Genomic DNA, 22772 nt, shown 5'->3' on the forward strand with positions numbered 1-22772 from the left:
TATATTATAACTTTTATATAAAATATAATTTATGTGAATGTTTTTAAAAGTTTTGATGGATAAAACATTATGCAATATGCTAAATATGATGGCTTGAAAAAAAAACACTTATTTTGTAAGTTTTATACTGTTAATTATTCTAGATAATTACATGTGCTATAACACTGGTTAAATTTTATTTTATACAAAATTTTGTATATTTTATATTTTAAAATAAAATTTTAATATGTTGTATTAGGTTATATATGTGAAGTTATTTTAACAATGTATATTCTACATCATGACTTGAATGTCATTATAAGACATAATTTTGTAAATTTGAATTTAAATATTCAAATTTTGACCTGTTATTCAGTAAAACTTTTAATTCAATTGATTTTATATTTAAAGAATAATATTACTAAAGCTTACATATATAGATATATATATATATATATATAGATATTTTTTTTTTGTCAACCATTGGGCCACCGGCCCATTAACCAAATTCCTGCATTCGTAGGAAGCGGGACTCGATCCCTAGTATGATAGTGTCTTCTACAAATAGACTTACCTCCTGCCACTGCTTAAATATTTTATAGATTGAAGAATTTATATTTGTTTTTTAAAATTCAACTTATGGTATATCTAGAAATAAAACTATTTTTTAATTATAATAAATAATATGATAATTTATTTGTTTCACAAAATAGACTCAAATATAAAAATAAAAGGTGAAGTATAATGATAGTTAACAAATTAATATGTTAAGTTAGATATCAAAATATTTTATTTGATGAATAATTTAATAAAGGAAATTAATATGGTAAGTTAGATGATATGATTCTTTAGAATATTCTCTTTAAGATTTTTGGTATAACTTATTTGTAACTAATTAATCTATCATTAATGTATAACCTATTTGTAACCAAATTATTAAAATTATATAGTCTAAAAAACAATGTTGTGTACTTCCGTTTATTATATAGGGGATTGCACTCCTAAATCTAACAAAATAATTATAAATATTTTTCAAAAAGAAGTTTTAAAAAGCTAACTTTGTTTATGATTTGATTTTTACTCTTCTACATTTGTAATTAGGCTCAGAAAGCTTTAACAGAAAAATATTCTAAGATGCGAGTATTTGAGCTCAAATATGCTTTTGTATTGGTAAAAAAGTCTGCACTCCGTTTTGTTGGGTCATCTTTCCATTCTGTTATTTATTTTGTGCTACGCAACTGTACAAAATAAAGTCACAAGAAAATTGCTTTTTGGGAGAATCTAAACTCTAAAGTTGATGAAGAGAGTGGAGATCAGTGATCAGTCAGTCACAGTGTCACACCTTCGCTGCCAAAACTCCCTTTATTATATGCTAATTGCCAAGTATATTGTTTTTTTTTTTCTGTCGGCATGCCCAAGTGTAGAAGTATATTATTTACTCCGTTTCAAAATATATGATGTTTTAACTTAAAACATGCATATTAAAAAGTGTTTATTTTTAAAAAATTCAACTAATTAATCAGAAGCAATATGCATAATATTAAATATAAAATTAATCTAAAAGTTGCATAGAAATTTGACAACATGTTATATTATGAACAAATTTTTTTTTTTTAAAACATTGTATATTATGAAACGGAGGCAGTATTGTTTTGTTTTTTAGTTGGACAACTCCCATTGTTTATTCCCACTTTATCACGTGTTTTCCAACTCGGTGTGATCCGCACATACTAGAGTACCTTTTTGTCATCTTTAAACATGGGTTTCCTTTTATTCATCGCTACGTCGCGTTGAATGGTATGAAGCAGTTTCGTTTAGGTTATATTCTTAAGCGTTCATATCTTATATATATATATATATAGGGTCACTGCTTAGAACATATATATACCAATAATAAACCGTTGAGGTCTAAATGTTCCTAGTGTAGCCAGGCTATCCAAAAATCGTGACCAAACCTCTTTCCTGAATGCAACTTTAGTATATTAGCAGAAGTGCGGTTATGCAAGTTGAGTTCCACATGAAATATTCCACTAAGAAGCACTGTGAAATGAATGGAGCAAGTATATTGTCTGAAATATCTTGTTCTTACAAGAACGCATGAGTGTTCTTACAAGTGACCATCATTATCAGCTTTATTTTAATATCGTATTATAGAAGACTATATGTTGTGTATCCATGTCGACCGAAGAATCTGAACGCGTTTTCAAGATTTAAAAGTGTTGTGTGGGTTTTCATATTAGTAATGAACCGGTACTTAGAAGACACGTGTGCGTGCTTGTGATGGATTTTTTTTGCTATAAATACGGCCTCCCGCCAAGGTATGTAGTAATCAAATCGCAGGTTCTGATTGAGCTTATATTGTTTGGTTATCTGTCTTGATCAGAATCGGCGTATATTAATATATAAAAAGAGAGAGTAAGAGTATATATGGAGATGGTCGTGAGAAGGGGTTGGGTAATGGCATTTGTGTTGGTGTTACTGATGTCAACCCAAGTGTTGGGAAAATTATCTGGTATAGGTGGTCGTGGCAGCGGCAAAAGCGGGCATTATATACATGGAGCAGGCGGTGCTCGTGCTGTTGTCGGGGATGGTATAAGAGCTCAAGGTGGTTCCAGCGGTGGTTTTGCAGCCGGAGATGGAGGTGCAAGTTCTAATATAAGAACGGGAGGAGGAGTTGTTGGTGACGGAGGTGGAAAAAGTGTTGGTAGCATTGTTAGAAATAATGCCGGTGGTTCTAGAAAAGGTGATAGTGGCGTTATTGGAAGTGGAAGAAACCGTATAGATGGTACTTTTCAAGGTGAAATAGGCGTCATGTATGGTGTTAGTGGTTTCGTTAGAAGAGGCGGTCACAGGCGAGTTGTAGGAAGTGGTGCTAGAAGAGGTGATCACAAAGGAGTTTCTGATAGCATTGTTGTAGGAATTGGTAATAGTGGTGCTGCTGGAGGTACTACAACTAGTAGCGATACGTCTAGTGGTGATATTAGTGGTGCTGGTGGTGCCGGTGGTGCCAGTGGTGCCGGTGGTGCTGGTGGTGCCAGTGGTGCAGGGGGAGCTAGTGGTGCCGGTGGTGCTAGTGGTGCCGGTGGTGCCACTGGTGCTGGTGGGGCAAGTGGTGCTGGTGGTGCTAGTGGTGCTGATGCTGGTGGTAGTGGTGGTGCTAGTGGTGGTGCTAGTGGTGGTGATAGTGGTGCTGGTGGTGCAAGTGGTGCTGGTGGTCCTAGCGGTGCTGGTGGTCCTAGTGGTGCGGGTGGTCCTAGTGGTGCTGGTGGTCCCGGTGGTGCCAGTGGTCCTGGTGGTGCTGGTGGTGCCAGTGGTGCCGGTGGTGCTGGTGGTGATGATGGTACTAGTGGTGCTGGTGGTGTTAGTGGTGCTGGTGGTGCTAGTGGTGCTGGTGGTGGTGCCAATGGAACTAATGTTGTTGGAGATGGTCTTAGTGGTAGTGTTGGTGGAGATGGAACTGCTACTAGTACCGATGTTTCTAGTGGTAGTATTAGTGGTGCTGGTGGTGCCGGTGCTGCTAGCGGTGCCGGTGGTGCTGGTGCTGCTAGCGGTGCTGGTGGAGCTAGTGGTGCTGGTGGTGCTAGTGGTGCAGGGGGTGCTACTGGTGCTGGTGGCGCAAGTGGTGCTGGTGGTGCTAGTGGTGCTAATGCTGGTGGTACTGGTGAGAGTGATGATACTAGTAGTGATGGCGGTGCTACTGATACTGGTGGTGCAAGTGGTGCTGGTGGTACTGGTGGTAGCAGTGGTGCTGGTGGTTCTGATGCTGGTGGTAATGGTGGTTCTAGTGGTGCTGGTAGTGCTAGTGTTGGTGCTAGTGGTGCTGGTGGTGGTGGTAGTGGTGGTGCTAGTGGTGCTGGTGGTGCTACCGGTGCTGGTGGTGCTGCTGGTGCTGGTGGTCCTAGTGGTGCTGGTGGACCTAGTGGTGCTGGTGGTACTGGAGGAGCAAGTGGTTCTGGTGGTGCCGGTGGAAGTGCTGGTGCTGGTGGAAATGCTGGTGCTGGTGGAAATGCTAGTGCTGGTGGAGGTGCCCATGCTGTTAAGTTTGTTGGTAATGTTGTTTGAAACAGCGTTGGTAGTTATGTTGAAGGTGGTGCCACTGATATTGTTGGAAGCGGAAATGATTCGAAAAGGTGTAGGTGGCGTTGAGTTTTAAGAAATTCTAGCATGTAATGCACGTACGCTTTCATGCATTCTCTTTCCTTCTTGCTTTTTTTTTTTTTTTTTTGTCAAAGTTCTTTCTTGCTTATTTTGCATGCATTCCCATTGTTATCACTTATGAAGTTAATCTTGTTTTCCTTTGTACTAGTATATGATATCAATAAACTCTTTTCATAAGATGGATATAATTAAGTTCAAATCAATCAATGTTTTCGATTCATAATGGCCAAAGCAGAACAATAATGCACCAGGGAAACTTAACCTTTTACCAAAAAAAAAAAAAATGCACCAAGGTCATAATTGTATTAGCCCATCCTGCAATGTTAAGATTTGCGGAGTATGATGAAGAGATTAGGAGAATAGAGTTAAGAGAGAACAGAGAATAAAAAGACTTTCTTAGTATATATCAAATGAGTGTTACATAGCTTATTATAGAGAGGACATATAGCCGTTAGAGATAGGAGAAGGATGGAAAGTGATCTAGGTTGACTTGTCGTGGTCGCTCTTCATGGTGAAAGCGACCTGCCCGTCCCTTGTTTCACTTGCACCAGCTCGTCCTCCAAAGTACACATGTGACTCTCTTCACTCTTAGGTATTTTACACCTTCCTTCTTCTAGATCCTTCTTTCTCTTGGGCTCTAATACAAACCAGGCCTCTTCTCTTTATTCTTATAATCGAATCATAGACTATTGATCTTGGTTGTACGGACAGTCGTACGGTTGTACGGACATTCGTACGGTTGTACGGACACCATTTTCCTTGGTCACTTGTTCTTACCCCGGATCAATACTCCCCCTCAAGTTTAGCGGAATGGCTAAACTTGGAGCCCTGTGAGACATCACCTCATTAAAAACCTCAATATATAAAACCGCTTGGGACAAGACTATATTGAGGGAAAAAGAGTGTGATGACTACGGGAGAGGGGACTTGAGATCAAGGGTGAGTTAAGTCCACAAGTCCAAGTTTGCTATGGACATGAGAGCATACTTGACGACTTGCGGCCTTGGTAAAAATATCAGCGAGCCGATCTTTACTTGGTGTAAAGTATGGGAGAGTAACACCTTCTTCAATCTTTTCTCGAACTGTGTGGTAGTCTAGCTCAATGTGTTTGGTTCTTTCATGAAACACTGAGTTGGTTGCGATGTGGATGGCTGCTTGATTGTCACAATGCATAGGAATAGGAGTGGTTGTCTTGATGCCTAGATCTTCAAGCAATGCCTTGAGCCATGTGAGCTCGGTTGTAAGCTTCCTCATTTCTCGATATTCTGACTCTACACTTGACATTGAAACCACCTTTTGCTTCTTTGTCTTCCATGTAACTAGATTTCCTCCTATAAATCTGCAGTAGCCTGTTATAGATCTTCTATTTGTCTTATCACCACCCCAATCCGCATCGCAATATCACACAAGCTTGGTGCTAGAGTTCTTTCCCATCCAAATGCCTTGTTCGGGGCTTCCTTTAAGATAGTGAAGGATTCTCTCCAAAATGCTCTAGTGGTATGTTGTAGGAGCTTTCATGTATTGACTCAACTGATTCACAGCATAGCAAATATCAGGTCTAGTGAGAGTCAAATATATTAGCTTACCTGCAAGTCGATGATAGCGAGAGGGATTTTCGTAACGTGGATCTTTCCTCTCCCCCTTTCGCTCAACTTGGTATCCGTCAGGAAGTGGTGTGTCTACTGGCTTAGCCCCTAGCTTTTCTGTCTCACACAACAAGTCAAGAGTATATTTTCTTTGTGAAAGAAATAAGCCTTCCGGAAATCGACATACTTCAATCCCAAGAAAATATTTAAGCTCTCCAAGATATTTTATATCAAAAACTGAGTTAAGATGAGCTTTAACCTCCTTAATACCTTCTTCATTGTCTCCGGAGATGATTAAATCATCAACATAAATGAGAACGACAACAATACCTTTTGGAGCTTTGGAGAGTAAAGAGATTGTATCCAGGTGAGACTTCTTGAAGCCATGATTTATAAGTTTAGTGCTTAGCTTGTGGTACCAAGCTCTTGGAGATTGTTTTAGACCATATATAGCCTTTCTGAGGCGCAACACTTTTCCAGCAGCAATAGCGTCTTCGAGACCTGGTGGAGGTGTCATATACACATCTTCTTCTAGTTCTCATTGTAAGAAGGCATTTTTGACGCCCATATGCCATAACTCCCAAGATAGATTAGTAGCAAGATATAGCATAATTCTTATCGTATGAAGTTTGGCTACCGGTGCAAATGTATCCTTGTAATCTTATCCATATGTTTGTGTGAAGCCACGCGCCACTAGTCGAGCCTTATATCTATCAATGTATCCATTGCTCAAGTACTTAATCGTGAACACCCACTTAGAGCTTACCGCCTTTTTTCCTGGTGGAAGATCAGCTTCATCCCATGTATGGTTGCGCTCCATTGCTCCAAATTCATCATCAACAACATTTAACCATTCCTTACTCTTCTTGGCTTCTTCAAATGTGCTTGGAATGTTGTGTTCATCTATTTTACAGAGAAATGCTTGATGATCAGCCGATAGTAACGCAAGAGAGAAAACAGATTGGATCGGATGAGCAACTGCTTGATTGTTGTAGCAAAATCTTTTATCTCTCCATGTGGATGGATGTGACTTGATCCTTTGACTTCTTCTCAATGGTTGTGGAGTTGGATCATGTTCAAGTTCCTCGTGTGACAACTCAAGTGTGTTCTCCTCTTTCGGCGCCTGAACCATTGTGTGAGAATATTGGTCTTCTGGAGAAAGATCAGTCGACATCGAAGGCACCTCAGTCGAGTCAAGTGGAGTATCCTGGGACATATTGTGGTTTTGATGCGATGAAGCGCCAAGGTGATCGAGTAGGAACTTGAGGCTTGCAGATCGATTAGTTGGAGTGGCAAGATCCTTTAGATTGTCCCAATCTTTCTTGTCAAAGTAACCTTATTCTTCAAGAAACTTGACATCTCGAGACACAAATGTGCGGTTGTTGATAGGATCAAAGCACTTGTATCCCTTTTGGGTGATTGAGTAGCCGAGAAACATGCAATTGGTGCTTTTGGCTTCAAGTTTGTTCCTCAACTCACCGGGTACTAAAACAAAGCAAACACCCCCAAACACTTTTAGATGACTAATGGATGGTTTAAATTGGTTCAATACCTCAAATGGTGATTTATCTTCCAAAATCTTTGTTGGGATTCTGTTGATGAGGTAGCATGCTGTCATGATTGCATCTCCCCAATATCTCTTAGGTACATTGGCATGGAACATCATTGATCTTGCGACTTCCATCAAATGTCGATTCTTTCTTTTGGCTATTCCGTTTTGTTGAGGAGTGTATGGACAACTGGTTTGGTGTATAATGTCATGTCTCGCTAGATGTTATTTGAAACTATTGCTTTTATAATCTCCTCCATTATCTGTTTTAAACACTTTAATCTTAGCATTAAATTGATTAGTAATATAGTTTTGAAAGTTTGTGAAAGCATCAATCACACGATCTTTAGAAGGTAGCAATGTAACCCAAGTATATTTCGATTTTTCATCAATAAAGATCACAAAGTACTTGTTATTATCCCTATAAACACATGGTGATGTCCACACATAAGAATGAACCAAATCAAAGCATTTTTCATAAAAGGTAGTGGACTTAGAGAAAACAGTCTTACAATGTGTGCCAAGAATACAAGCTTCACAACTAGAATGATCAAATGAAACATTAGGTATCATCAATTCAAGTGCTCTAGAATGAGGATGACCTAATCTAGCATGCTAAATAACATTAAAAGAAACACCTAGACAAGAACCAAAAGAAACCGATTGAGAAGGGCTTGGTGATTTAGGTGAGATATCTTCAATCAGTTTTGCAGTCTCAATATCCTGAAAATAAACATCATTAGTTGTCCGTTTTACCAATAAGAGACTAGAGGTGAACTTGGGCATATAGAATGCCTTAGATTTTTTATTAAATAACTTTAGGTTACCAATCCCTTGAACTAGTATTTTATTTCCATTAGCGATTATAACATTACCATTAGCCGATTCAATATTGTTTAGGAGATTCAAATTACTAATCATGTGATGTGAAGCACCCGAATCAACAACAAGAGAATTCTTAGGTCTAGGGGTTAAAAAGGTTTTATCGAACTCCTTGAGAGCCAAAGACTTGAAAAATGCCTCCAAGTCGGATTTCCTCACATAGTCTCCGGATGTTGTCTCTTCTCCACTCTTTGATGTGCTGGTTTGTCCTGGTTCATCCTTAGAGTGAGTGAGGTTGGCTCTTGGATCTTTGTTGTTGTTGAGGGAACTTGGTCTCAAGTGAGGGTGAAGGAACCAACACTTATCTTTAGTGTGATTCTTCCTCTTGCAATGCTCACACCCTCCTTTTGATCTTCGATCCTCTGGTTTGAATGTTCCTTTGTTGGTCGTGACTAACTCCCCTTTACCGCTAAACAGACCAAGTGAGCCTTGCTCCTTTTGGATTTGGGAGCAGACGGTGTCAAGACTAGGGAGCTTGTCAGATCTTAGGATGTGTTTGATGAGGTCGTTGAAGGTAGGGTTGAGTGTGAGTAGGAGAGCAAAGACTTTGTCTTGTTCTCTTCGCTCGTTGAGTACAATCGGATCCATGGTGTTTGGCCTAAGCATTTCGAACTCAGCCCAAAGAGATCTAAAATTGCCGAAATGCTTGTTAAACTCCATGTCTTCTTGACTCAAGTTATTAATGGCTTTCTTTACTTCAAAGACAAGAGTCAGGTTTGACATTCTTAAGAGTCTCCCATAGTTCACTCGCCGTCGCATAATATGAGTATGCTTCAAGGATTGGAGCTTCGAGAGAGTTTTAGAGGATGGAGGCGACAGTTTGATCTTCTTGAAACCATTTGGCCTCTTATATGAGTCTAGTCTCCTCTTCATCTTCTTTGATGGTTTCTTTTCCATCTCCTATGGTGGCTTTCTTTGGAGCTTTTCCACCTTCGATATGACTCCAAAGTCTGCGGCCACATAATGCGGTTTATGTGGTTCTTGACCACAGGAGGTAGTTTCCTCCTTTGAGAACGATTGGTAGCACAAGCGGCTTTGAGTTCTCCATGATCGAGTGCTATAGACCGTTGGGTAATGCTTTTAACCAGAGAATAAAGCATGAGCAACGAACAAGAATGGAACACGAGTAACAAGAATTTGAGAATGAAGAGAACAAAAGAATTAGATTGTCAAGAACAACAACCTTGCTCTGATACAATGTTAAGATTTGCGGAATATGATGAAGAGAGAACAGAGAATAAAAAAGACTTTCTTAGTATATATCAAATGAGTGTTACATAGCTTATTATAGAGAGACAATGGGCATATAGTCGTTAGAGATAGGAGAAGGATGGAAAGTGACTCTAGGTTGACTTGTCGTGGTCGCTCTTCATGGCGAAAGTGACATGCCCGTCCCTTGTTTGACTCGCACCAGCTCGTCCTCCAAGGTACACCTGTGACTCTTAGATATTTTACACCTTCCTTCTTCTAGATCCTTCTTTCTCTTGGGCTCTAATACAAACCAGACCTCTTCTCTTTATTCTTATAATCGAATCATGGCCTATTGATCTTGGTTGTACGGACAGTCGTACGGACACCGTTTCCCTTGGTCACATGTTCTTACCCCGGATCAATATGCAATTGAATAGATTACAATCTGCAATCCTATTTTTTTTAATGACAAAACGATTTAGGTATTATTAGATTACATCATTACTTAAAAGAAAATTGGTTATATTATTATTGTATTAATATTTTATTTATTTGATGTAGGCTCTGATTGGTAACGGTTGTTACTTTTAGCTGTAGAGACTTTGACTTTAAAATTTTAGTTGCAGAGAATTTGGTTGTAGATGCTTTGACTGTATAAACTTTAATTAATAAAATCTTATTATTTACCAACAACTTTTAAAGTTGTAACTGCTATTTTTATTATTATTATTATTAAATATTATTAATAAATATATATATTATGTCAGAAATTAATTTATATAGCACTTTAATTACAAAATAAATTTTATTAATAATAAATTAAAATTTTGGAAAATATAAGTCAATCAAATATCTGATTTTGTTTGAAAACAAACAACTATAAGAATAAGATCTTAAAAGAAAGAGAAAAAACAAACAACTATAAGAATAAGATCTTAAAACAAACAACTATAGGAACAACCATAAAAACAAACAAACAATTAATGATTTTATTCTCTTATTAATGATGAATTTCATAAACTATTTTACAATATTATTAGTGATGATGATGAAAAAAATTATTATCGAAATAGATCTTAAAAGAAAGCGAAAAAAATGAGAATAATTAATTTATAAAAATAAAATATGTAAAATATGTATATATATACTTTTGGAGAGCTTTTAAATATGAAAGGGAGAAAAAAAAGAATGCTTTTAAAATTGTTTAGTTTTAAAGTATGTGTTTTGACGCTTAAAAAAAATGAGAAAACAAGGAAGAGAAAGTAAAAAAGTGGCTTTAAAAGCAAAAAAAAGTGTGACTGATAAAAAAAATAGATATCAAGACTTTAAACATTTTTAAAGTTTAAAAGTGTGTTACCAATCAGGCCTGTAATTTCTCGCCAAAAATGCGATTTTGTGTTGGTCTTTAAAAAAAAAAGGTGATTTCTAGCCAAAAATATAATATGGTGATTCTAGGTTTTTTGCTAAAATGTAATTTTTGGTTTTTGGCCAAAACGTGATTCTACGCTTTTTTCCCGTGATTCCTCGTTTTTTCGCCAATAACGTGATTCCTCTTCTTTTTTTTTTGTCAAAAATATAATTTTGCAGCTTTAATTATTAACATTGCATAATCGCATAATTACATATATTGCATAATGAAAAATCACGTAATGAAATAATTATGTTAGTTGGATATATGCGGAAATGTGGAATGTAATAACAACTTTATACACTTGTTTGTATAATGAATTTTCTTTCACATTTTTTAGACGAAAACGCAAAAAACGAAAAATACAAATCATTTTTGTGTTTTGTAGAACATTACATAGATTTTTGATTGGTAAGTTTATTGCATAGTTGCAATAGAAAACACTATTATATCATTGTATATCTTATCAATCATAACCAATAATCCACAAAAACCATTAAATTTCTAAGCTAAAAAAAAAATTTCGTCGTATTTTCAAAACGGAAATGGAGTTTCCAAACAAAGATTTATATGAGTTGTGTTTCAGTGGCTTGTTTCCATGTTTCCACGAATTTTCGTTTCTGAAACGTTTCGGAAACGGAAAACGGATCTTAAAAAGAGTTTATATGCAACATAGATTTTTTTTATAAATTAAATTTATTTTAGTATTAGTATATTACTATGATTAGTAAAAAATTAAAATCATCTAAGATTTGGTATTTTACAATATCTAAAATTTTAATACTTTTTATTGGTATTTGTAGACATTAATAAATACATGTTATATATTACTTTTACAAAATAATAAGTGTAATGTATAGTCAATCTTAGTATTTTTATTTTATTCTCTCTTCATATGTAAATAGCTTTTAACAAATTTTTGATATATTTTATATATATTTCAAGACTAAAATACTTCAAAAACTATAGATTCTTTAGATTTAAAAATATTTATGATGCACAACGATAATTTAAATTGCAAAGGAAATATTTAATATAGATCATAATAAATATTTTAAAAAATAACTTAATAATTTATTTTAAACCAATTGATTATTTAAAATAATAAAAATTCCAAAAATGTTATATCTGGACTTTTTAAAGTTATTAATCGATTTCACAACTCAAGGCTCATAACATACAAAAAAACATTAGCAGAATACTAAAATAATTTGACTATTATACCAATGCAATCACACGTTATAAATATAGATAAGAATATAAATTTTATATATAGATATATATGTCACTTTTATTTATAAACATGTTTTCTACTTTGATATATTCGATTAATAATTTAATATTATAGAGTGAGACTATAATTTACAAAACTGAAATGATCATATTGAACTCATTATGAAAGATGTTGTCTACTTTTTTAAATTTTAGTACAAAAATGAGGTGTTAGCTTTAAAATGCTTTAAACTAAGTGTTCTTATTTGTTATGTTTTCATTAGATTTCATTTTCAAAAAGGTTTAAATACCCTCAAAAGCTCACTTCAGCTTTTATACTTTTTTTCTTTGAATTTATATTTTCATTACGCTAGTAAAGCTCTTAAAATAGTCTACCTAAAATTTTTTACTATCATCTATTTCACTTATATTTTTTTCCTTTGTAATACTTGGAATCAACAATGAGTTAGAAATAAAATTTGAAAATTTCCAAATTAATAATGCTATATCAACTGTAGAAAAAACTAAATATATATTGGATATTTAATTTATTTCTGTTTTTATTTCTACAAATTAAAATTCTATGTGTCATCCAAATTTTTTAAAATGATGAAGTCTATTATTTGTTTTAATTATATTGGTTATCTTTTAAAAATTATGTTTTTAACTAAAAACTGATGTGGCAAGTTGAAAAGTTGATGTGTATTAATTAACATATTTTAATTGGTTAAGTCTTTAAATGAGGTGTCAGCTTCATATTTCCCAAAATGTTGATGTGTCAGCACTAGAGAGAAACTCTTTGTACTTTTATTGTATTGATTATATGTCAGTTTGGATTGATAAATAAAAATTAGAGTTTATGGGTCTGAATGGTGATTGCGGTTGGAGCGGCCAAATCCATCAGCAGTTTAGACCGCCCCAAAAATAGGGCGGCCAGCTGACCGCTGCGGACCAACTCTATTTGTACACAAAAATGGTCCGCAGTTGGTCCGCATCAGTTTTCTTTCTATAATCCTTAGACCGCACCGCTGCAGACTGTATTTGATGATGGTGAATAAAAAGCGGTCTAATCTGCTGATGGATTTGTCCACCCTGACCGCTGCAACCATTCACATCCTATATTTTACAATTAAAATAGATTATTACATGTCGCTTTGGGTTGACAAATTGAATTATGATCTAGATTTTAAAACTAAACTAATTATATATTAGTTTGAGTTTATAAAAGAGAATTAAAGATTCTATTTTATAATTAAACGAGATTTTGTGTCGGTTTGGATTTATTTAAATTAATATATTTCAGTTTTTAGTTAATGATTTAAAAATATTTATTAATATCAATTTTATTTAATATGATTTGGCATTATTTGATTGGTTTTAAATAGAGAATTTTTGAGAAATACCCCTTTTGGTATACCCCTTTTCAAAAATACATTTTTTATCTATCCATTTTCAAAAATGATCCTTTTTAAATATGAAAAATTATAAAAGTTTTATATGATTCACAAAGTATTTCTAGATAAGAATTACTACCTCTAGACTCGATCCAAATATTTATAAAGGTTTAAAACATTGTAAAATATTTTTACAAAGTTTTTAAAAGATTTTTAAACAGAGATTTTAAACAGTTTTTAAAAGGTTTTTAAAAGATTTTTAAAAGGTCTTTAAAAAGTTTTTATACTGTATTTATAAAATATATTAAAAAAATTTACATACATATAAAGATAATTTATGTATATATTTATAAGATTACACACAAATTTTGAAAATTTGTAATTTTTTAATGGTTTTTTTGTGAAGTTTGAAATAGATGATATTTTTGAAAAATAGTATTACAAAAAGAATATTTTTGAAAAAAAGAGAAACCTAAGTATCGTCCTAACAAAAATTACTCTATAATGTTCTGTCTTATCCGACAATCATCCCGTTTGTACGATATCTTTTTTTTTTTTTTTAAGCTAAATACAATATCTGAAGTTTCCAAAATGGGATATATAATGCACAATAATAAGTAGATATCCGCAAATATATAAAACTTCTCTTCGGATATTCGAAATCCAGTTATTCAGTAGACATTTAGATTAGTTATTACTTAATTGGATATTTTTCATTTTGTTAATAGAAGATCAAATATATACTTCCTATAATAACGATTATTTGTCTCTTTGTAGCATCAGAGTTGCCAAGTAGCTTGCATGCACGCAGACATTAAGAAGCGACGTGTGGTGTGAATAATATGACACGTTAAGTTTTATCTTATATTTAACCTTTATTTGATGATTTGATGTATATTTTAGTTTCTTCTTGCTTTTCTTTTGATTTCCTTTTCTTTAGCAGTTTCTTGAACTCGCAAGAACAAACCCTAACTTCTTAATTTTTCTATCTTTTTGCTCGTCCAAATTTTTTAATGTAAAGTATATATTACGGGAGATCCTTCGCTAATATATCGTATATACATCAGTTCCCCTAATTGCGACACTCATATATTTCTCCGTATTAATTACATAAAAATCAATCTCCTTGTGCAAGTAAAAATCTCATAGATAAACAAAGAAGATTTGGTGTATTTAATGTAATTAGATAAAACGATATATACGAAGCAAAGTTTTGGAAACTCGAAGGATCTCCCGGTATAATTTCATTGCCACTTTATCCATTTTCCATGTATATATATAGAAAGCAGAAGATAGCATTTTCATCACCAACCATCCTCTGTTTTTTTTTTTTGCAAGCTTCCTCTGTTTTCTAATGGCTCCGCTTAACGATTCTCTTGCATCAATCAATGATGTCATTGAAACAAAACCTCTTGGTGTTCCACAAACTAAGCCAACATTGCAATCAAACTCTTTTAACCTATCCCAAGGGGTCCTTCGTGCCAAAGACTCTTCTCCGATCCTCTTTGATGTCCCTCAGAACGTAACTTTCACACCTTTTGCACCTGACTCCATATCCACTGATGCTCCTGTCCCAATCCTCCTCCGAGTTCAAGCCAACGCTCACAAAGGAGGATTTCTTGGATTCACCAATGAATCTCCCTCCGATCTTCTCACAAACTCCTTGGGAAGATTCGAGAACAGAGAGTTTCTTAGTGTTTTCCGGTTCAAGATGTGGTGGTCGACGGCTTGGATCGGGAAATCCGGGTCGGATATTCAAGCCGAGACTCAGTGGGTGATGCTAAAGATTCCTGAGATCGATTCCTATGTTGCCATCATACCGATCATAGAAGGACCTTTCAGAGCTGTCCTTCACCCTGGTGAAAAAGGTAATGTCTTGATTTGTGCAGAGAGTGGCTCTACTCAAGTGAAGGAGTCATCTTTCAATTCCATTGCCTACGTTCACATTTGTGACAATCCTTATAACCTCATGAGAGAGGCTTTTAGTGCACTTCGTGTCCATATGAACACTTTCAAGCTTCTAGAAGAGAAGAAGCTTCCCAAATTCGTCGATAAGTTTGGATGGTGCACTTGGGATGCTTGCTACTTGACCGTTGATCCTGCAACCATTTGGACCGGAGTTAAGGAGCTTGAAGATGGCGGCGTGTGTCCGAAGTTCATCATCATTGATGATGGATGGCAAAGTATTAACTTTGATGGTGATGAGCTACACAAAGACGCTGAGAATCTTGTTCTTGGTGGAGAGCAAATGACTGCGAGGCTTACCAGCTTCAAGGAGTGTAAGAAGTTCAGAAACTATAAAGGTGGATCCTTTATAACATCTGATGCATCTCACTTCGATCCTCACAAGCCTAAGATGATTATCTACAAAGCAACCGAGCGAATTCAGGCGATTATACTGAGACGGAAGCTGGTTCGTGAGTGTGGAGAACAAGATCTACACGAACTTGATGAAAAGATCAAGATTTTGAGTGAAGAACTCAATGCAATGTTCGATGTGGTTGAGAATGAAGAGTCTTTGGGTTCTGAGGATGCTTCAGGCACAGGTATGGAGGCTTTCACAAGGGATTTGAGGACAAGGTTTAAGAGTTTAGATGATATCTATGTGTGGCATGCTCTGTGTGGTGCTTGGAATGGTGTTAGGCCTGAAACCCTGACGCATTTGAAGGCCAAGGTTGTTCCTTTTGACAATTCACCTAGTCTAGATGGTACAATGACTGATCTTGCAGTCGACAAGATTGAGGAAGCTGGGATTGGTCTTGTTCATCCTTCTAAAGCTCATGAATTCTACGATTCCATGCACTCTTATCTTGCTAGTGTTGGTGTTACAGGAGCCAAGATTGATGTTTTCCAGGTAAGTTTTTTATATTATTACTCTGTTTCTTACACATACTATGTTTCTTCTATACATTGACAAGTATGTTTTTGGTTTTAGACCTTGGAGTCCGTAGCAGAAGAACATGGAGGAAGAGTGGAGCTTGCTAAAGCTTACTACAATGGTCTGACCGAATCCATGATCAAGAATTTCAATGGAACCGAAGTCATTGCCAGTATGCAACAGTGCAATGAGTTCTTCTTCCTGGCCACAAAGCAAATCTCTATCGGCAGAGTTGGTAATATGTATATATATGAAGATTTTTCTTTGGACTCCATATATTGTCTCTATAAGTTTATAAGCATTAATGATGTTTTGAATTTTGAACAGGTGATGACTTTTGGTGGCAAGACCCAAATGGTGACCCACAAGGAGTGTATTGGCTACAAGGAGTGCACATGATTCACTGTTCTTACAACAGCTTTTGGATGGGTCATATGATTCAACCAGATTGGGACATGTTCCAATCAGACCATGTCTGCGCCGAGTACCACGCTGCATCTCGAGCCATCTGCGGTGGGCCTGTCTATCTCAGTGACCATCTTGGCAAAGCCTCACATAACTTTGATCTTATCAAGAAACTTGTTTTCTCTGATGGTACCATCCCAAGGTGTATCCACTATGCTCTTCCCACTAGAGATTCACTCTTCAAGAACCCTTTGTTTGACAGCGAATCAATCCTCAAGATCTTCAACTTCAACAAGGTAATCAGTTGTTTACAATCTAATTCTTTTTTTAAAGATAGAAACTTTATTGAATCCCAGAAAATGATTTGTTGCAGTTTGGAGGAGTAATCGGAGCATTCAACTGTCAAGGAGCTGGTTGGAGCCCAAAGGACCATGTGATCAAGGGCTACAAAGAATGTTACACGGCAGTTTCGGGAACGGTTCATGTCTCGGACATCGAATGGGATCAAAACCCAGAAGCTGCAGGTTCTCAAGTGAGCTACACCGGAGATTACTTGGTGTACAAGCAGCAATCTGAAGAAATCCTTTTCATGAACTCAAAATCAGACGCGATCAAGATAACCCTAGAACCATCTGCGTTTGATCTATTCAGTTTCGTGCCAGTCACGGAACTGGGGAGCGCAGGGGTTAGATTTGCTCCTCTAGGGCTGATCAACATGTTCAACTGCGTCGGAACTGTTCAAAACATGGAGGTCACTGGTGATAACATTGTAAGAGTTGACTTGAAAGGCGAAGGAAGTTTCATGTCGTATTCGAGTGTAGCTCCAGTGATGTGTTACTTGAACGACAAGGAAGCTGAGTTTAAGTGGGCAGAAGAAACTGGTAAACTCAGTTTCTATGTTCCATGGGTTGAACAATCTGGTGGCATCTCTCATCTGTCTTTCACCTTTTAATTATTTTTTGGATTTTGCTTCTATTTTTTAATTTTTCTTGCATTGTGTGATCAGAAGCTGGGTTGTCAGCATCTGAATTTCTCTGTTCGGTTTTTTACTTTTCAATTTGGAGAATTATTAAGCAAGTTTTAATATACAAGGATTTTTTTTATCGATTCAATTGGAGTTTAAAGTCAACTATATTGTTAAAATAAAGTTCAACAATAGGTCAATTTTAGAAAATAGATTACTCCAACTAAGTAAAACGTATTTAGGTATGTTCATATCATTAGATTGTTTCAAATTATTCTTCGAAATCTTATTTTCATTTTTGGGAGAAGATCTGTTTTATTAGATATATAAAGAATTACTATTGCCAAAAAAAAAGTTAAAAAGAAATTAGTTTGTTTATATGTTTGTATCTTAGTCAATGTTAGTGCAGAAAGGACCCCTGATGTTGACCTTTGAACAACGTACATATCATAAGATAAGGCAATGGCACCGTAACGGCTATTTTTGTATACTCGTACTGTCGTACATGAATATATATGTCTCCTTTAAATAATTAAATTGCAAGAACAAAAGGATATTACAAAAGTACAGGAACAAAATTGTGGCAAATTATGGTCTGATTGATGACTAAATTATGATGGTGTGACAAAAATAGGTTCATTGCTTCAATTACCATATAAGCTGATTAGCGATATTAACCCCGTAAAACAATCTATACTAATAAAAAGTATGAGCTATAAGTTCCTAAAGCCGCCCACATATGATTTTAAACAACCAATAGTAATTTGACATATCACTTATTAACATTTTATACAATTTCCAGAATTTTCTATATTAAGAATTATTTTAAACAACCTATCATGTTTTGACATGTCATTCATTAACATTTTTTAAATTTACAGAATTATTTAGAAAAAGGAAAATTTTAAATTTATGGAAATCAAAGAACTAAGCAAAATATCCCACATCGGCTATAAATTTTTTAGACAATGGTTTAGAACCAGTATAAATAAGATTAATATGCTTCCAACAACGAATAAACAGGAAAGCTTGGTTTATCAGGCGTCCATGTTTAAAAGTTTTATTTAGTTTGATCTGGTTTTTTATTTGATCAAATTAAAACTTTAAACAGCTTCAAAAAAATATTATAATATTTAAAAAATTTAAAAGTTTTAAAATTATAAATATTGAAACTTTTAAAAGTTCTTAGCTTTTAAAAAGTTTTTAAATATTATAAGTTTTAAATATTAAAAGTTTTAAATATTATAAATATTGAAAATTTTTAAAAGGTTCAAATTTTATATTTCGAAACCTTTTAAAAGTTTAAAATATTATAAATATTGATGCAAAACATAAGTTATCTTATTTATCGACATTTTTGCTTTTTATTTCTTATGAGTTATAAAACATATTTTTGTGTATGATTTTATAGATGAGTTGATATTCTTTCATTAATTTTTTATTTTTAGGTCTAAGGAAGAAGGATTGACATCGTAAGACCTTAATTTGATGTTTGAGTCAAATTTTGAGGTTTAAAGAAGAAAGACGGACGACAAACACACATGTTTTATTAGCTATACATAGGCATGACAGGGTTAGAGTTGTCACGGTTAAGGTTTATTAACCATCGGTTATGGTTAGAAATTTTGTAACTTTAACCAGAACCGTTTAACAAACGGTTAAACGGTTAAACGGTTACGTTTAATTACGGTTACGGTTATTTGATAATATGATACGGTTGATATTATTTGATGATATAATATAATTGATATTATTTATTTATAATTAATATGTTTTTATAGTGTACTCATATTTCTATATATCATATGATTCATATTAAATAAATAAATATTAGTATATTTTATTATTTTTTTAAAATATTATAAACCAAGTAAGGATTTTGGTTTGAGAAGTTTCTAAACGCGTGGATCTAAAACCAAATAAGTATATGGGTAAAATTGTCAATAATTGGGTGCATGTGTTGACTATGCTGGTAATCATGAATTTCACAAATTTTATGAGAAAAAAAATGATTTTGTTCTTGGAGTTTGATGGGTTAACAAGTTTTATGATAGTATGAAAAAAGGTTTTTCAGTGGAAGAATGTGAAGAAGTTGACGAGTAAGAAGAAGAAAAAGAGTATAACGAAGAACCAAACGGTAAAAGTTACGATGATAATTAACACAAAATTTGACAATGAAAATGACAAGAAAGAATATGAAGAATAAGAAAAGATTGAATAAAAACACGAAAACATAAGTGGTAGCAATCAATTAAATATGAAAACGAGTTAAATTCATGATTATAAAATTGTTTTGTTTTTCTGGTGGTCAAAGAAAATGGTTTAGGATATGTGAGGTCATCAGTTTGATTTGCCTCGCCTGGACGTCAAGTTAAATTTATGACTTTTTTTATCAGATTTGATTTTATAACACAACTGATTTTTATATTTAAAAAAATTGTGTATCTGAAATTTAATTTTTTTTCCTTAGTACTAATTTTAATTTTTTTTATGAGATAATATTTTATTACCGTAATCAATCATATATAATATTTATCAAAATATATCAAATAAATCCACGCGTAGCATGAATTCATAACCTAGTTTTAATAGAAAAGATTGTTTTGGTGTTTGGTGTTTGGATGATAGCTAAAGTGGCTTTTGTAGTAAAATTTGTTACGACCACCTATTAAACTTTTATATGTTCTAAAAAGAAGGCATAAAATTTAATCAAGAATTCAAAATAAAAACAAAAAGTTTAAATGACTTTCTTAATTGAAAGATATATAAAAATCACTTTATCTAGAAGCTAAACTAACTAACCAAGGTTAGAAAAATGAAAGAAACTTATCCATAAATATAGTGGTTTATTACTTTCTAAAAAAATAATTTATCCGTATAAGTGTGTGTATTTGTTTCCTATTTTTTTTGTTTATCTTTCTATGTTTTGATTTGCTAATTATAAAATTATTGTATATTGAAAAAGAAGAAAACAAAATATAAAAAGAAGACCCCCAAAGTCCATAGATGCTGAACAAAGCTGGCACGTCTTCAGAAGTTTTTCCCAATTTTCAATTTGTTCGGCGACATTACAATCCAAAAGACATTCTTGTGTGTTGTGTCTTTTTTTGTTTAATTTTTTTTTTTAAACAAACGGATTTAATCGAGATACAAAAGAAAAGGAAAAATAAATAATTTTTTCTTTTACCCTTTTATGAACCCTAATTTTGGGTTGGTCACTCACTCTCTCTCTTTCCTTTCCCAAAATTGGATTCGAAGTTGTTCCTTTTTTGTTTTTTTGGTCTTCCTCGTATCTCGCAGCATCAAGGGCTTCCGACATTCCCAGCTATTATGCTTGATTCCGTGAGTTTCTTCTGGGTTTGTAATTTTTCTGTTTTCTTCTTTAGCTTCGTTTTCAAAGTTGAAATCTTTGATAGAGGTTTCTCTTTTTAGATTCTGGATTTCATAAATGGGTTTACATGTGTTGCATCTGTTCTTCGAAACGGAGAAATCTTATAATAAGCTTCAAGTTTTTCTTTCTCGTTTGGTTTCTTCTTAGAAATTAGAGGATTTACGAACTATGTTTTAACGGTTTCACTGGTTGTTTTGGTCGATTCCAAGGCTTTACGTGATTCTCTGATGTTAGGGTTTTAGCTGAACCATATTAGACATTTTTTGGTATCAGATTTTGTTCATGCTTCTTTGCAGTTTCGTGGATGAATTTGTTATGCTAATCGCATTTGCTTGATATGTTAGGAGGACGCAAGGACTTAATTAAAGAGCAAGTCTTTGGAGTTGAGGAAGGATTATTTCAGTTTCAGGGGAGATAGCTAAGGATTTTGATCAGCTTTTTTTTTTTTTGTGTTTGTGCGGGATGGATCAAATTGTTTCAGGAGAAGAGGATCTTGATGTAGACATTGAAAACGGTAGATTCAGTGAGACACAAGATATCACGACGAATCTTGTTTCAGCAGCAGAAGGGGATTCAGATAACGTTTTGAATCATGATGTTTGGAGTGGGCGTTTGAGTTTTGATGGGTCTGAAAAGAGTGCTGCTGATGATCTGGTAGACCCTTTGATGGGAGACGGAAAGAGGAGAGAACGAAGCAGTCAAAGTTTAGATCTTTCGGATAGAAAGTTTGATAATGTCAAGTATAAGAAGACTAGAAAACCTTCAAAACCGCCGAGGCCTCCAAAAGGCCCGTTGCTGAGTGCTAATGACCAGAAGTTGATGAGGGAAATCACGGAGCTTGCTATGAGGAAACGTGCTCGGATTGAACGGATGAAAACACTGAGAAGATTGAAAGCAGCAAAGTCCTCCTCTCCCTGCAGTAGCATTTTCGCCATGATAGTGACGGTTATATTCTTTGTCTTCTTAATCTTTCAAGGTATACACCATTTGAAGTTTCTTTGATGATAAGTTTGTTTTTTTAAGCTGGCTTTGTTTGAAGAACCCAAAATTGCTATGTCTGTTTGGTTTTACATATTTTCTATTGCATTCACATGTTTCTGCCTATAAAAGAACCCACAAACTCTTTATCTTCGTGTAATGTTGGTTCTTTAGCAATCACACAACTTACATCTTTCTTGTTTTAGCTTTGGAGATCTTTGGTCAGATGTGTGCTAAAGCTCTTGTTGTTTCATAAAACACCCTGAATTTGTCTTTATCTTTCGCAGGGTTCTTCACAAGCAATGCAAGTTTGAATTCAGATAATTCACCTGCACCAAATAATTCAGCCAATAACCGTATGGTCTCTGTTCAGTTCTACAATGAGTTTGCTCCTCGTGAGAGAATCGATCCCAGCCCCAATACTTCTTTCAGGTGGGATCCCTCAACTCTTTTTCTTTATCACTCTGAACGGATCAGAGAGAATTGTTTCTGTACAGATTCAACTAAGAATCCGAGCAATCTTTTCTTCTTACTGATGGTGTTGTGTGTAAATCTCAGGTATAAGAGGGTCTCAGGTGCAGACAATGAAGAAAACACAAGAGAAGTTACTAGATGAACCTCTCTTCAGATTCATGTAATGTAACCAAAAAAACACTAGTTATGTGTTTTGTTTGTTTGTAAATTCTTGACATAACTCTATTTTGTTCCTTTGCTCTGTTCTTGTGGTATTTCACATGTTTTGTCTCTGTACTGCTCTTTCCTGTATATATTCTTATGAATCTGCTCATGTTTTCATC

The 22772-nt window shown here is 34.5% G+C and overlaps 3 protein-coding genes across 3 annotated transcripts; all 3 read left to right on the top strand.

Moving 5' to 3' along the window:
* Positions 1-1864: 1864 nt before the first annotated feature.
* Positions 1865-4320, top strand: LOC104709813 (uncharacterized). Its single transcript, XM_019228819.2, has one exon. The coding sequence runs from the start codon at positions 2407-2409 to the stop codon at positions 4039-4041; it is 1635 nt and encodes a 544-aa protein (XP_019084364.1). The 5' UTR covers positions 1865-2406; the 3' UTR covers positions 4042-4320.
* Positions 4321-14251: 9931 nt separating this feature from the next.
* On the top strand, positions 14252-17749 carry LOC104707909 (putative galactinol--sucrose galactosyltransferase 4). The gene is made up of 4 exons (XM_010424362.3): positions 14252-16213; positions 16295-16472; positions 16565-16938; positions 17016-17749. The coding sequence occupies exons 1-4, from the start codon at positions 14714-14716 to the stop codon at positions 17592-17594; spliced, it is 2631 nt and encodes an 876-aa protein (XP_010422664.2). The 5' UTR covers positions 14252-14713; the 3' UTR covers positions 17595-17749.
* A 2810-nt stretch (positions 17750-20559) lies between these two features.
* LOC104707910 (uncharacterized) lies at positions 20560-22772 on the top strand. Its single transcript, XM_010424365.3, has 4 exons — positions 20560-20948; positions 21342-21973; positions 22263-22407; positions 22534-22772. Exons 2-4 carry the CDS (start codon positions 21460-21462, stop codon positions 22589-22591), a joined length of 717 nt encoding a protein of 238 aa, XP_010422667.1. The 5' UTR covers positions 20560-20948; positions 21342-21459; the 3' UTR covers positions 22592-22772.

This window comes from Camelina sativa, chromosome 8 (genome assembly GCF_030686135.1).
Source record: "Camelina sativa cultivar CO46 ecotype springtype chromosome 8, ASM3068613v1".
NCBI classification, from domain to species: domain Eukaryota; kingdom Viridiplantae; phylum Streptophyta; class Magnoliopsida; order Brassicales; family Brassicaceae; genus Camelina; species Camelina sativa.